This window comes from Xenopus tropicalis, chromosome 10 (assembly GCF_000004195.4).
Source record: "Xenopus tropicalis strain Nigerian chromosome 10, UCB_Xtro_10.0, whole genome shotgun sequence".
Taxonomy (NCBI): domain Eukaryota; kingdom Metazoa; phylum Chordata; class Amphibia; order Anura; family Pipidae; genus Xenopus; species Xenopus tropicalis.
In genome coordinates, this window is record NC_030686.2 from 16,926,157 (window position 1) to 16,942,069 (window position 15,913).

The window sequence follows — 15,913 nt, forward strand, 5'->3', positions numbered from 1 at the left end:
AAGATTTCAGGGCTGGGTGGGCAGATGTGGGCAACATGACAGTAGTCAGGGAGAGTATATATTTACTGTACGGACATCATTTCCAATTGCTGGAGCTGGGTTTAGCCAGCCAAAGCTATTTCCTAGCGCGCATGTGTTTTTTAACAAGGGAGTCTGATCAGTGTCGGACTGGCCCACCAGGATACCAGGAAAACTCCCGGTGGGCCCAGGTGTCAGTGGGCCCTCCTGCTCCTGACCATTTCATCATGGTCATTTGCTATTTTTGAATTGGAACAAAGAGGAAAAATAGATGGAAGTCTAGATGCTAGCATGTAATTGAAAATAATAGGAGAATAAAGTTGTTGAGTGAGGAAAGGAGAAAAAATATTTGGAGACAGGGCCCATGGTCTAAGATTTTCTGGTGGGCCCCTGGGGTTCCACTTCAACACTGGGTCCCTATCAGTAAAATCCGATGTCTGTATTAGAGAAGGAATTGCCTTAGAACATGCTTACGAAACACAGGCGTTACATGGGTGATTGCTTTCACGTTTATTGCAATTGAAATATACCTATACCTCATACCAAGACATACGGGTATAAACATACAGATAGTGCTCTTATACCCGACTCCCTCTAAAGTTGGGGTGCAGCAATTGTCACCCTGGGTCCTGAAGATGGTTTTGGCGCATGGTTGAATGTGCTGCCAATGGTGGGAGACTCCAGCGGGCCAAGAAGTTCTGTCTGAGATGGGTGACATGGCTGAGAGATGAATCATGGGAAATACATGCGGAATTCAAGCCTTTTTAACACTAAAACCAGCCATGGCACTGCTGATTCCAGATTTTAATGTGCTGACATAAGTGAGGCTGGATTTACTAAAGGCCTGAAACACTGTGAGTGTGACAGTTAGTGAGTGCGGGCAGCCGGAAGGATACAGTCCCCATCTGCAAATCAGGGAGATCCAATCTGCTCCACCTCCAGTAGTTATGCATTCTTCTGGAATGGAGCCTGGGGTCCCACAAGAAATTGTTTCTTTGCCCTGCCCTACCACCATCTCACAAACACCGGAGGAACATCACACTCACAGCCAGTGCTTTAGAAGTAGGACTGCACCACAAATTCTAGGACTGCACCACAAATTCTATTACTTCCTGAAATACTGGATGGGCGGCCATCTTGTATTCTGGGAAGTGGGCCCTTGTGAACCATACCCCTTTCTCTATTCTGCATCTAATTAACCCATTCATGACTGGAGAGATCCACTCACCCTCTTCATTAGAAATAACAGCTGGAGGGCATACACATTACGTGTTGAGAGGAGCCATAACAACACAGAGATGGGGCTCACTCCCATGCAAGAAGTGACCCAGTCCTTAGCTGCCCTCTCTATACCCACAGTGTCTCCACCAACAAACATACTGAATTTTGGGACATCTGATATTGATACAATTATCAACACCAATTGTCTGTCAGTCTGTCTCCCCGTCTCGTCCGCTATTCCACCCTTCCATATTTCTGCTCTCTTCTTCATTTCTCTTTGCCTGCCTCCTAAGTTCCTTTCCTATTTCTTCTCTCTTGTATTATCCTTTCCACACCTCCCATTATTATTCCTATTTTATTCCCATTTTACTCTCAACTACCTAAAGAGGGAGAGAGTAAAAGATAAGAGAAATATACTGTGGGCACATTATACACATACAATACATTCAAATACGCTGTGTTAAACAAGATGGCCGCCAACATCAAACAACTCAACTGCAAACTCTTTGGCCAATAAGCATATGCCTCCATATTCAACTGGAGCGTGGAACATAGGCATATCATGCCTGGAGTCCCACCTTTAGTTTTACCGACAGGAGACAGAACATTTCATTACTATGGAATAGCGTTAGCAGGGTTTAGTAAATCCAGCCCAGAGATTTAGAGATTCTTGCCGGTTTCTAACTGGCAAGAAAATAAACAAATTTAGTGGCAGCTAAAGTGCAGATACTGAGGTCTCTTAAAAAACCATCAGTGGCAAACCACTGGATTTTGGTCCATTGCTTAAAGGGGTTATAAGGATGGGGGCTCTAAATCATGCAGGGCCAGTTTGCCAGGAATGTCACAGTAAGAGGGGACGGGGAGTTAGGGGACAATCACTGAGGTGTGCGCCTGACAAATCTGGCACAGGAGGAAGCAGAGGGAAGAGAAACAGGAGAGACTAATAACACCTTAAAGGCCACATGGTTTGTTAGTGTGTAATGGCCCCTTATCCTATCCAATCATCACGTTATTTTGTAGGACAGACCTCGCACTCATCCTCGTTTCCCGTCCTCCAGTCTCTTGTGTGCAGAAAAGAAGTGGAAGAAATTAAATTCTCCCAGGTTTCCAACTCTTGGACCTTCCTGGTAGTGTTAGGAGATAATAACCATTCTCCCCGTGTCTGGCTGCACTGCCATCCAGCATGCCCTGATTTACGCTCCCCCAGATGTGCGGAGTTGGCAAAGTTAGGGGAAATAGTGGGCAGCCCAGAGACACAGATTTTCTTTAAAAATTAAAAAAAAAAATATTTGAGAGGCTGGCAAGGCATTGCACAGCATTGCTTGGCAGCTCCCTTCTAACACTGAATGGGGACAAATTCATATTCAGGAAGGGGGCACCCTGCACCCTCTGAGAACATCGACCACTTGGGTCATTTGTGCTGGAAGCAATAAAAGTCAAAGTTGGGTCCCTGTCTCCCCCTCTGCTTCCCTTTTCTTTTCGTTGTGGCCAGTATCACTCCTTCCTAGTCCTGCTGTTCATTCATCTCCATGTCTGACACCAGAATGTTCTTCTCTGCGGAGCCCCCTGGGCCGGTGCTGGTCCTGCTGTATCTGGCACTCTCAAAAGCCCCCAGCTCAGCGGCATGTTTTCTACGACGGTACAGGTATATGACGACTACTAGCAAGACACAAAGGGCGGTTGTGGATAGGATCACTACTGCCACGGCTGTGGTGTGCTCAGGGAATACTGTGGGAACAGAACAGGACAGGCAATGAGTGGGCCTACAGGCATCTCTATATGCTTAGATGTTCTAGTTCCTAATACATTCATTACCTCTCATAGCCCTCCAGTAACAGTGCTCAAGAAGCCAAAGATGGTATGTGATTTGGGGGTATAACAAAATGTCTATTGGGACTGGACCAATAATAGAGAGCAGCACTGACAGGCCAATAATATGCGAACACATCATTAATGGCTACTGAATGAGGAGTAAAAAGACATAGAACTAAGGAAAACCTTCTGTGCTGGTCTGACTGAAACTAATTGCTATGTGCCACTTACCAGATTTGGAATGAGCTGTCTCTTCAGCTAGAGAAAATGAAACAGAAGGACAAGGGAAAGAGGAGAGAAAACCATTATTTCAATTAGTTATGTATTTCTAGCAACCACAACAACCTACAGATTGCATTCTATTGTCATAATAAAGCTCAGAATCCCCAACCAGGAGCCTTTGACATTTGGAAGGTGAGACTACCTTACCTGCTATCTTACAGCTCCTTTATAGAGGCTATTATTCCACTGTTACTATAGGCACCATGTCTTCCTACTATACCTGCTATCCCACAGCCCCAGTCCCTTCCCAGAGGCTATTATCCCCCCACTGCTACTATAGGCACCATCTCTTCCTAATATACCTGCTATCCCACAGTCCCTTCCCAAAGGCTATTATCCCCCCACTGGTACTAAAGGCACCATCTCTCCCTACTATACCTGCTATCCCACAGCCCCTTCCCAGATGCTATTATCCCCCCACTGCTACTATAGGCACCATCTCTCCCTACTATACCTGCTATCCCACAGCCACAGTCCCTTCCCAGAGGCTATTATCCCCCCATTGCTACTATAGGCACCATCTCTCCCTACTATACCTGCTATCCCACAGCCACAGTCCCTTCCCAGAGGCTATTATCCCCCACTGCTACTATAGGCACCATCTCTCCCTACTATACCTGCTATCCCACAGCTACAGTCCCTTCCCAGAGGCTATTATCCCACTGCTACTATAGGCACCATCTCTCCCTACTATACCTGCTAACAAATAGACTATTATACCCAGCTATTAAAACCAATGCAGTTTAAATCAACTGTGTTATTATCCCCACTGCTGTGCTGCCTGAACAGTCAAGAGGTACATTTTTGGTATGGTATTTAGTTTCCACAAACCTATCCTGCCCACAGTTGCTGTTCAGTTGTGGCCCAAAATAAAGACAGCTCTGATGCTGTCAATATAGCCCAAAGCTCAATTTCCCCAAATAACTTTTTTATATGACTGCTGTAATTTTCCCTCCAGCGCAATTTCCAAGTGCTCTGGTCAGTTCATCTCACCTCTGGACAGTTTGCAAATAACACCCATTGTGTTGTTAGTGCAGGATCCCAAGCTCCAGACGCCATTGCTACCCTGCACCCAATAGCAGGAGTTAGGACTCAGCAGGCTGGGACCTGCATCCTGTTGCCCCCAGTTGGAGTAATTAACTGGAGAATTATCATTCCACACAAGTCCTCCACCTGAATGAAAGCAAACATGGCATGAAGACAAATTCCCTCTCCATACATATTAATTTAATGGTAAGAACTAATGTATAAGTCCTGGTAGAAAAGTTAACATTGCAGTGGAAACCTTTCACCAGATATAGTTTGTTCCATATACAATGACAATTATTGTTGTATAATAGTTTCTGAAAGAAAGACCAAGTAGGAACCCATGAGCAGTGTATAACATTGAATGTCTATTTGCCTTTTTACTCCATTATAAGCCCCTTCTCACACCTCTAGTGATGCATATATTGACGTTGCTAACCTTTAGCATTAAAGGACATGCCCAGCCAGGCTCCTCTGGATTGGCTCTCATAAGCCTGGAGGTGTTCCCAAACGAAAACATTCTCTGTCTCATCGAGAATAGATAGAACCTCTCCGCCAACTGTAAAAGAACATTCATGGTATCAATGAATTGAGCCTGAATTGAGCAAAGGTAAGGAAAAACATTGACTGCCAAGTCCATGATGGAGTGACTGGGAGGAGGTTTGATTCTCATTAAAGACTCTTGAGCAAGTTTGTTTGCCTAGTTCTCTCCTAAATAAATTACATTCAAAATGCAGGCTCTGTAAAGACGACATCTATGAGATCTATATGGTTTAGCAGGTTATGTGTGAAGATATTGCACAAGATTTCATCATCTAGTCTGACGCCAATCATCTACTGCAGTCTAAGCTCTATCAAAGTATGTCAAAGTCTCTATTACCTTTGTGGCACTTCTTGGCTGCTTCTCTTTGGCTGACTCGGATCTCCATGTGGAATGAGTAGCAATTATCACGGAATGGAATCCATGAGGAATCACTTAGTGACCTTGGGCAGTTTCCGGCCTCGCTCCACTTGTGCATCTTTCGTGACTCTGTTTAAAGGCAACAAAAAGGTTAGATTAAATTGTGGGCAAAGTATGCCTACTCGTTTTTAAGAGGTTTCCCAGTGTTTACATGATGATTTTATAAGCTCACTACAGAGGCTATAAACTGGATAAACTGAATCTGTTCAGAAGCATGCAGCATTGACATCTATTCATGCTTGGCTGAACCCATACAGTAAACAGCAGAATTCATTACTAAGCAGCTCTGCAGCATATACTGTAGGTGGCCATTTTGTAAGACCAAACTGTGCTAACTAGTAATGATCACAGATGTACACTACATGGATATATATAAATCCGCCAGGCAACTTTCCCTTTTACTGCTTAGGAAGTCTATGCCATGTTGTAGGGTGCTATTCCCCATTGGCCCGGGGGCCTGTCCCTAGTTTATAGAAGAAAAGGGAGCACTTGTCTCACCCTTTTTGGTCTTCACCTAGTACTAGATGTGAGTATGTTGGGAGGCTTCAGAATAAACCCCTAGTATCAAGCTTCAAGCCCTAACATGAAAAACAACCTCAGAGAAGTCAGGAAGCAGGGACCCCATGCTAGTGAAAGTCAATTTAGTCACAGCATAGTCTTACTAAATTCATAGTGAAACCATCCAGCTTACATGCTGTAAAACTTTTTGAAAATAGTATTTCTTTCCACCATGTACAAGTAGTGTGGAGTTAGAACTCTCCAGGCAACACCCGCCTAAGTGTAGGTACCATGGATGGAACAGGACTATTTTCTCTACTGAGAGGCTTCCACTGGAGGGGATCTATCTAAATTACTGGTAAGACTTTCCTTAACATCTTTACTATCCCCTACAAGTAATAGTGCAAAATAGTACCCTTTACAAGAGTATATTCCCCCAAAAAATCCTTCATATTTGCTGGCACAATACACAAACAAATGTTAAACCCACCTGTATTGAATTTGCAGACAGCCCCCTGCAGTTTGCTCTCACAGTTAGCAGTGCTCCAAGTTCCTTGGAAATCCATGTACACACAGCCGCTCATGAGCTGGGGTTCTCCGTCTCTCCAGTTGGTGTAGGAGAGAGAATCATTTGTTAGCCATGAGTAGGACCGACCACCCTGCAATGGCAAAAAAAAGCATGGGCAATGCTCTGGGCATATATGATCTAACTCAGGGCACGAGCCACATGCAGATGTAAAAAGTCTTGTTGAGCCACACCATGAGAAAAGTGAGCATTAAAAACGTTCTTTGGCAGTACCAAATAAGGGCTGTGATTGTTATTTGTTAGCCCCATGTTAACTGCTGGCCTGCAGGAGGCTCTGCTTGGAATGAAACTGTGTCTCTGAGCTTTCATACCTTGTCTCCAAGCCAGAAATCACACCTACTTTTAGGCCACTAGAAGCAACTATAAAGGGGGTGGTGAGCAACATGTTGACCATGAGCTACTGGTTGTGGATAACAGATCTAACCAATTGTTTTATTACACCGTGCAACAATACCTCCTCATTAGACAGGCCAATCCACACAGGGGTCTTCAATCCTGTGACTGCCAGGGTCAGATATGCTTGTTGGTAAGGGTCTGGAATGCTGCTGAGAGTGGCATTACGAGTCTCACACAGCAGGCGAGCATCTGACCAGGTCATTGGCTTTTGTAGGATCACATAGGTGTTATTCATATATCGAAGGATGGAACCTGGAGCTGGGGGAAATGGCTCAGCAGGTGGGTTGAGGGAGGCCACTGGCAAAAGAGAAGAAACAAAGATGAAATAGAGAAACACATGAATGTACTGGTAGCAGAATATACAGAATGGTAAACAAGACCAATGTATTAAGGTGGTGTGTGTTTCGGAAGGGAGACCTAGAAGGAAACAACATAGGGCTCTCTGGTAAACTATAGAGTGCTAGATGTGTTTAGGACAGTCTTTTGTTCCTTAGCACTTACAGTACGTCCCAAGGAACAGTTAATGACCCCTTTCTCTATATATTGTGGAACAAGTGGTAGAGCAGGAAAGTAAGTGATAACTTTAGCAGTATATAGCGAGATTCTAGTAAATTAATAATTTGTTTATGTGAAATGCTATGCAGACCAACCTGCACTGTGGTCTAATAGGTACAAACTAAAGACAAGTTACTAGTGTAAGGCGATTAGGGAATTTCTCCCAATTAGGACAGTTGAAGTCTCCATTTAAATGAATTTTTACCCCAAAGAGATGAAGTAACATAAAAATGAGTACCTTTGCTGATCTGGCAGATATAGCCGTGCTTCTCTTCCAAGCAATTCCTGTCATCCCAACGTCCGGTAAATGGAGGAGGGGACCCGTGCCAGACCACAGCGCAATTTATCTGCAAGATATTCAGTACAGAATAGCTGTCTCTTGTGCAAGTTGGCAATACTCAAACCTTTGTCTACTCAGGGATTGCATACTTATCATAGTTGGGGCGGCAATCATACATAATTAGAACAAAGCAACCATACCTTGTGGGGCAATTCAGCACAGGCCAGTGAGTTCAGCTCATCTATGGCTGGCTTACATGATTGTTTCAGTAGTCTAAAGGTGCCCATGCACCTTCAGATCCGCTCGCTTGGCGATGTCGCTAAGCGAGCGGATCTTCTCCCGATATCCCCCACCTATGGGTGGGCGATATCGGGAGAATCCAAGGTAATTCGATTGGCCCCAGGGCCAAACGATCAAAGTATCTAGTCGATGTAGCCCGGGATACCACTTTAGGATGACTCAAGATGCACCTATAAACACTGTACATTGTAGTAAACAAAATACAATGCCATTCCGTGTTAAAGGAGCAGTTTGTTTTTTAATTTACTTAATGTTTTGTTCAGCAGCTCTGTAGTTTGGAATTTCAAGGGTTATCTGGTTGTCAGGGTACACTTAGCTTAGCAAGTAAGCAGGGAGAATGACAGCCAGAATGAAAGATGAACAAGAGGGCCGATAATATCAGACTTTTGGTTGTTGGAGTCGGTGACCCAGATAATCACGTTAGATGTAATGAAACAAATCTCAGCTCAGTAAGATGTTGATTTCATGTCCCCATAGACATAACCTACTGGGAGTCAAATCTGGGTGATTTCTGGCCATCCCCATGGCATACCCTGACCACATCTGGTTACACCACACACTCCCCCCCCCGGGGTATAAATACAGGTGACTCCAGTTAAAGCCAGGATTGACAGGTCTATGTGCCTGTTTCAGTTTTCACAAGAAGTTGATGTTATACATATAGTGCTACTTATTCTTGGAGAACCCAAAGATCTTTTAAGGATACATTAACTGTACTGGAACACGTATTACATACAGTATTGGTAAGCAGTTATTGCTCTTACTATTAGTAGTGATGGGCGAAAAGTTTCGCCAGGCATGGATTCGCGGCGAATTTCCGCGTTTCGCCATTGGCGGATTGTTTTGCGAAACGGATGAAAAATTTCGCCGCGGAAAAATTCGCCGCACGTCAAAAAATTGTCGCCGGCGTCAAAAAAGAATAGTCGCGGGCGACAAAATAATAGCCGCGGGCGACGAAACAATAGCGTGCGACGAAACAAGAGCCGCGCGACGAAACAAGAGCCGCGCGACGAAACAAGAGCTGCGCGCGACGAAACAATAGCCGTGCGACAAAATAATAGCTGCGGGCGACGAAACAAGAGCCGCGGGCGACGAAACAAGAGCCGCGCGACGAAACAAGAGCCGCGCGACGAAACAAGAGCCGCGGGCGACGAAACAAGAGCCGCGCGACAAAACAAGAGCCGCGCGACGAAACAATAGCCGCGCGACAAAATAATAGCCACGGGTCAATAGTAACAATTTCTAAAGAAGGAGATGAATTTTCCAAAAATTGCACTTGCTCTTTCACAATTTGACAAGATTTCTTAATCTATTACGTTTTCCTTTCTAACACTCCACTCTCCCCTATACTTTTTCAGACCATTTTCATCTTTACTTGGTCATCCCCCTTTTTTTAGTCCCATCAGGTTCCCATACAGGTTGTTGGTGCCATATGGTGTAGTCTCCACTGTCAGAATGGAATATAGGGGTCCAAATTCTCTATTTTGTATTGTAGTGACTCAGGAAAGATGTTTAATCAATTGTCTGCATCTCAACCGCACACTGCTTCAGCATTGCAAAGCCTTCCATGGTGCCACAGAGGGGATTTGTGGTGAGGCCACAAAGGCATGGGCCTAGGGCGGTATGCCCGGGGGGGACGGGGTGCGAATGGGGTGGCCTCAAGGCACCTGGATAACAAATCTGGCACTGCCTTTGGGCACTGGCCATGAAATTCAGAACTGCCCAATTTCTATTTCATCTCCCGTGGCCCTATAGAGATTCTCTGAGATGACATTGTGGTGGCAACTTTGGGTAATAAAGTTCAGTGTTTCCAAGTATGACCAAGCATAACTGAAACCTACCTACATTCTTCTACAACCTTCCAACATGAGAACCTAATGAAGCCTCTAATCTTAGGTCCACATTGATTTCAATTTGGACAAATCCATTGGATTCGGTGCCTCTCTATATGAAACGACTTATGTTTCTAGTCAGATTTATATGATACCTTGGACAAATTTAACCTAAGTCCAGTCACTTAATACAAGCAATAAGCAGTCAGCATCAGCCAGAAAGGTGGACCAAAATCATCAAAGATAAAAAATAATTTAGTGTCCACTGGCTAATATTTCCTGTGTTACAATATAGCTCCTTTATTTAGGTCACAACTGGCTTGATACACCTTCTCTTTGTTCTCCTGCATATCAGGCTAAGCAGGAGGCTGGGTTTTATTACTGGGGCAGTGCTGAGTTCTGTCAGGCAATAAGCATTACTATCTGAACTCGGCAATGCCTCCTTTCTGCAAACAGCTCAGGTCTGTGATGAGCTTAGGAAATGATAAGATAAATAATAACTGGTCAGCCTACAGCCTAGGTATAACTGCATGGCTGGAATCAAATGTTGCCATTAACTAGTAGCTGTCAGTATTGTTTTCTGCCTCAGTTGCCACGAACCCCTACTTTGTAAAACAGTTTGGGGATGGCCCTTTCCTGTTCCAGTACAATAATGCCCCCATGCACAAAGCCAGATATTTTATTATAGTGGTAATAATATTATAAATTTTTAGGATTGGGAGGGTGGGATTTTAAAAAATTGGGGATTCCTATCTAACAGGTAAATGTAAATACATTTTTACAGTTAAGTTGTTAAAAAAGGGGCCTAGTGCCCCTTGTAACCAAAGGGTCATGCCTTTGACCCCTCTTTCCCCCACCCTATGCCCGGTGGGGTGGGGATAGTTAAGAAATAGAAAAGTAGCACTTAGGGAATAAGTTAGAATAGGTTAGAGTTACTCAGGAAGTCCCCTATATCTGATGAGAATTAGGCAGCAGTGTTGGTGTTGCGAATGGTGCGTGTTTGTGTGAGAGAAAGGGGGGGGGGGTTGATTCAATTTGTCCAAGAAACATCAGATAAAGCTCCCCATTTGAGAAAGCCATTGCCTTTCAACTCCCAGTTGAATCAACCCCAAGATATGAAAGGTGGGTGAATGTCAGTAACACGGGTTGGAGCCTTGGCGCGGCGTTACTGCTCACATGCTATGGCATGTGCTAATTCAACCTTTTTGCCTGGATTTGTGTGTGTGTGAAACTGTGTCCTGTCCTGTGGGTTTTGGACCTTTTCCACTAACCTTGTGGCCCATCATTTGATCTGCGGACCCCTAGTTCATAACAAAACACAGATCCCCCAAGTTCTCACCCTTTCTGACCTTCGCGCTGAGCTTTCAGAAGTAACTACAAGAGCAATTAGGCTTTCTTTCCAAACCCACTACTGTGGGTCTGCAGTCTCTGTCCATTACACACCTATGGGTGAATTAGAACCAAGGGCAGGCCAAGATGACCGGGCGCCATAGGCAACCCCGGTTGACCACCTCCTTCACAACCCTCACCCTTGTGTGTGCATGCATGCGTAAAACCGTCACGGAGGGGAGTCATTGCCCCTGCCGCATAATGACAAGCAGCAGGGGCAATGACAAGAGAAAGCAGACTAGCTGTAGGCAGGAGAGGTACCTGGCGCCCAACCCTCACCCCTCCCACCATTGTGCCCTAGGCAGGTGCCTTTTCTGACTACCCATAGTTCTGGCTCTGATCATAGTCCATGAGAGATTATCATCATCATTGAAAAACTAAGAGAAGAAGTAAGGCTATATACAGAAGTAATAACAGCTATTGACGTATAAGAAACAAAGAATCCTTCACAGATGTGCAGGTGTGAGGCTGTACTGACAATTTCCAAAACATTTTTTCAAGAGTTAGTCATGAAATTTGCCTCATTAAAGCATATCTAGACACAGACCTCATTTTATTCCCAGGGTGACTTTAGTTTTAAAATGTAGCATGACATACTGAGCAAAGAAAACTCACCGGCTTTTCGCTGCTACCAGACGTTCCATATCCAGATGGTTCCCTTGGTGCCCAATTCACATAATTGAGGACTTGACCTTCCACCCACTGAAATTGTTTTCGGGCATTATGGAGTCCAATCCAAAGATCAAAGGTTATATTTGGGAGTATTGATGTGATAAATGCTGGTAAGAGAAACAGAGACCATTACAACAAATGCAAGAATAACTGTCACAACTATCTTAGATCTATTGACCATCACAGGAATTTCAGTTCTCATGAACCTAACTAACACACTGAATAAATGCACTTGCTAATACTACTCTTTCTTTCAATAATGTTGCACCTTATATTTACCCCAAAGACATGCAGCTGCTAATGTGGATGGGCAGCTGTTATAATAAATTGTTAGGAAACATTTTGTAGAGCATGTAGAGAAACTAAGGAGACTGCTACGTGCCTAGTTTTACAATAGTGTGGCAAAAAAATATTGCTTGCAGTTAATCACTAATGGTGGCAAATATCTTGTATAAGCCTTTATTTGGAGTAAAAATGTTTCCATGGATGGTTGGGCTAAGTTTGTATGCAACCAAAATACCGGTTCTTTTTATCCCGCAGGTCAGTACCTTGCTCCAAGTAGTTGTTGATTGTAGCAAGCTCTCCTCCTAAAACTTTGCAGGAATCTCTTGCTTGCTGCCAAGTCTTCGTTTCTGCCTTACTGTCAGCTCTCACTCCAAAGCACTATTTGGCCAGGTCACAGAGAAAGGGTATTAGTTATGGATGCACTTCATTCTTACTAATTTCTAGGACCAGCAACACTTAACAATAAAATAATAATCTGAATAAACAACAGTTATTTCTGTCCTGTATATGAAAACATATTCCTTTAAAGGTCAATGCAGCTGTCCAGTAAATGCTACCTGCTGATTGACTGTTATGGTTTGCAGATCTATACAAAACATTGCACCTTTTATTACACTACCCCTCAATACATCCTAATAATTAATATTCTCCCTGCATAAAATCTTAATGGGAAAATACCCAATGAGAAAAAAAAACATTCTTTCTCCACTCACCTTGTTGAGGAAGGGCAGCCAACTTCGTGGACAGCCACCACCAGTATTGGTTGGGATAGGGGGTGTAGTAGGGACAGGTAGAGTGTTATTGGTCCTTTTGCAGATATAGGGGAGGGCAGTGTCACACTTCTGGTCCCCCCAGTCACCTAGGAAAGGAAAAGCATGGTGATATGTGTTTTACACTGGGCAAGCAGACTTTACATAGCAAGCAACATGACAGCTTCATTATCACCTTAGAACTCTGTATTTTTGTAACATACACCAGCAATGTCCAAACTACATGGAAGCTGTATTTGGAACATGTATAGAAGGGGAATGGTACAGGGCAAAACATTAAGAACTGAGTGGGCTATAACATGCAGGTACAAAGCCCTCCTGCCCTAGAGATGATTTTCTGTAGGGAAAGTAAGGATCTCATCTCACCTCGGCTAGCTGTCATGTACACACATTTCTTCTCCCTGCTAATGGGGCGAGGCCGGCCAGAGGCCCAGTTAACAAAACTGAGCACAGATCTATCAGACCACCTGCAAAAGCAAAGTAACAAAGCAAAGGCTGACTCCCATGTTGAGGAAGTTGTTGAGCAACACGCAGAGACATGTCAAAGCTACAAGGTACCAACCTGAATCGACCATCGTTTTCATATGTGTGCAACCCAATCCACCAGTGCTGCTCCTGTCCCCGAGAGAACTGAGAAGAGGAGAAAAACGTTGAGTGTTCTATCATACCTACAAACCTTCCCACTCAAGATTTCTAGCACATGCCACTTGTAAGAAAGTAAGACATACTGTACATGTCAAGTTTAGAACATGACGCAGGTGGAAGAAACCCCTAGGGTATTTCTGTAGAATTGTCCAGGTCCAGCTCAGTCAAGAAAACCTACATAGGGGAGTTGTAAAAGTGGAACTTCCTCTTTGGCCTAAGTAAGATCTGGTAGAAGGACAACTCTTAAGAAGGCACATTGGGAGCAGGCCTGTACTAGGAATCAAATTAGGCCTAAACAGCTCCTATCAGAACCCTTAATAGTAACTGTCCATAGCATCTTACAGCAGTCCCTCTAGTATTTGCCAGAATACAATGATTGCCAGTCTGGGAGTGAAGGTCCTACAGAAGTAGGATACAGTTGGTAATAGCTCAGCTCAGAGGTGAGACATAGTAAGGTTAACCAGCAAAGGCAGCTGTGGCCCCAATAAGGAGAGTAGTGTGTGAAGGAGGAACCCAGAGGTGATTATGTGCCAGTTACAGAAATAGTGTTTAGATGTAGGTTAGAAGGAACCTACTGAAACTGCTAGTGAGGGTAGCTGGGAGAAGTGGTGCACATTAGAGCTGGACACACCAGAGAGAGGTGTTTGGGCATTAGTACCATTGTCTTGTCCTTCCTTCATAACAACAATCTGCTAGTTTCCAAGCTTAAACGATTTATCACAGCTATTGGGATGAAAGGCATTTCCACTGTTCTCCCCTGTAATTTTGTTAGAATAAATATTTCCTTGGTTCATCAGATGTATGTGTGCATGGGTGACCCCATTACATGCTAGCTGTGGTGTTTTATCTGTATTAGAATAAGACATGCACATTTCTCTCCTGTCTCTTGTACCTTTTGCAAGCTCTGGCCCAGAAAGTCTAGCTCAGCCTGGTTGTGGATGGACACCAGCTCAGCAGAGAACCAGGAGCAGATGCGTTGAGCTTGAAGCCATGTGGAATGATGTTCAAAAAACTTGTACTGAGCATTCTCGTTAGTTATCCACTCACTGCTGCCTGCAAGGAGATTGACACAAGATGTGGAAAAAGTCAATAAGGACATGAGTAGGTTTAGGGCTCTGGCACACGGGGAGATTAGTCGCCCGCGACAAATCTCCCTGTTCGTGGGTGACTAATCTCCCCGAATTGCCATCCCATCGGCAAAAATGTAAGTCGCCGGTGGGATGGCACACGCGATTTCGGCAAATCACCGAAGTTGCCTCGCCGGTGGGATGGCAATCCGGGGAGATTAGTCGCCCGCGAACAGGGAGATTTGTTGCGGGCGACTAATCTCCCTGTGTGCCAGAGCCCTTATTAAGGCAAATAAATACATTTATTTACAAGAAAAGATAAGAAAGTTATATCAAGTTATATCAATGAATTGGGGCTTAAGTGAGGCATGGTTGCACCCCAGTATGGGAAGATTTAGGACACAAGGGGCCAGATTCAATTCAGTGAGGAAAAAGGTTTATCACATGAAAACTGATGGACGAGATTCAATACGAGATGCAATTTAATTCAGAAAAACCTATCTCACAGTTTATCATGTGTCAAGTCTATGGGAAAAAACTGGAACTGCATTAGGAGAAAAGTTTTTTCTCCTTGAATTGAATCTCGTCTATAAGTTTTTACATGATAAACCATAAGATAACTTTTTCTCACTGAATTGAATCTGTCCGATAATGTTTCGGTTCAGGTTCAGGTCTGTGGCAGGTCCAGATAGTGGTACTACTGTACCTGCTATTATACCTCCAGCATGACTCCCTCAGCATTTCTACTGCATTCCCCTACTCTTTAAAAATTACTTGCTACCCGATATCGCCCACCTGTAGGTGGGGATATCGGGTGAAGATCCGCTCGCTTGGCGACATCGCCAAGCGAGTGGATCTTATAGTGTATGGGCACCTTTAGATGGAGCACTAGATTTCAGATACTATTGTGTTTGTTTTTTGCTGCAATAACTGACACAGGGCTCTACATTTTTGGTAAACTCATTTATTCAGAACATACAACGATAGACAGATTAGGAAAAGTGAAGTAAATTTAAAAATAGCAAGATACTAACTCTAGAATTCAGAGCTATTCCTCTGGTAGGGTATATGTCCCTAGGTCCCTATTGCTCAGGGGCTTTAATGTTACTGTATGCTTGCAGGTAACCCCTGATTCAGGATATAAAATTTTAGAAGAATCTTTGTTTGGATAATTAGGGAATAAACTAAACTTACCTTTTGACACTTCAGGCTCTTTAACTTCTGTTCCTGTGAATGAGAATTAGAAACACTAATTTTAAAAGATACTATAATCACAAAATAATATTTTTACTTGAGCCTCTAAACAATTTGTAATGTT

At 43.8% G+C, this 15,913-nt stretch overlaps 1 protein-coding gene across 1 annotated transcript in view; it reads right to left on the reverse strand.

Annotated features, from left to right (window-relative positions):
* Positions 1-513: 513 nt before the first annotated feature.
* Positions 514-15,913, reverse strand: part of mrc2 (mannose receptor C type 2) — a 40,091-nt gene continuing 24,691 nt past the window's right edge. Inside the window, 15 exon segments of the mRNA NM_001097247.1 lie at positions 514-2,967; positions 3,283-3,309; positions 4,327-4,506; positions 4,799-4,918; positions 5,240-5,389; positions 6,309-6,477; positions 6,859-7,097; positions 7,594-7,702; positions 11,772-11,935; positions 12,377-12,491; positions 12,827-12,972; positions 13,250-13,350; positions 13,446-13,513; positions 14,421-14,581; positions 15,790-15,822. Coding sequence (NP_001090716.1) covers positions 2,744-2,967; positions 3,283-3,309; positions 4,327-4,506; positions 4,799-4,918; positions 5,240-5,389; positions 6,309-6,477; positions 6,859-7,097; positions 7,594-7,702; positions 11,772-11,935; positions 12,377-12,491; positions 12,827-12,972; positions 13,250-13,350; positions 13,446-13,513; positions 14,421-14,581; positions 15,790-15,822 — 2,006 coding nt within the window. The 3' untranslated portion in view covers positions 514-2,743.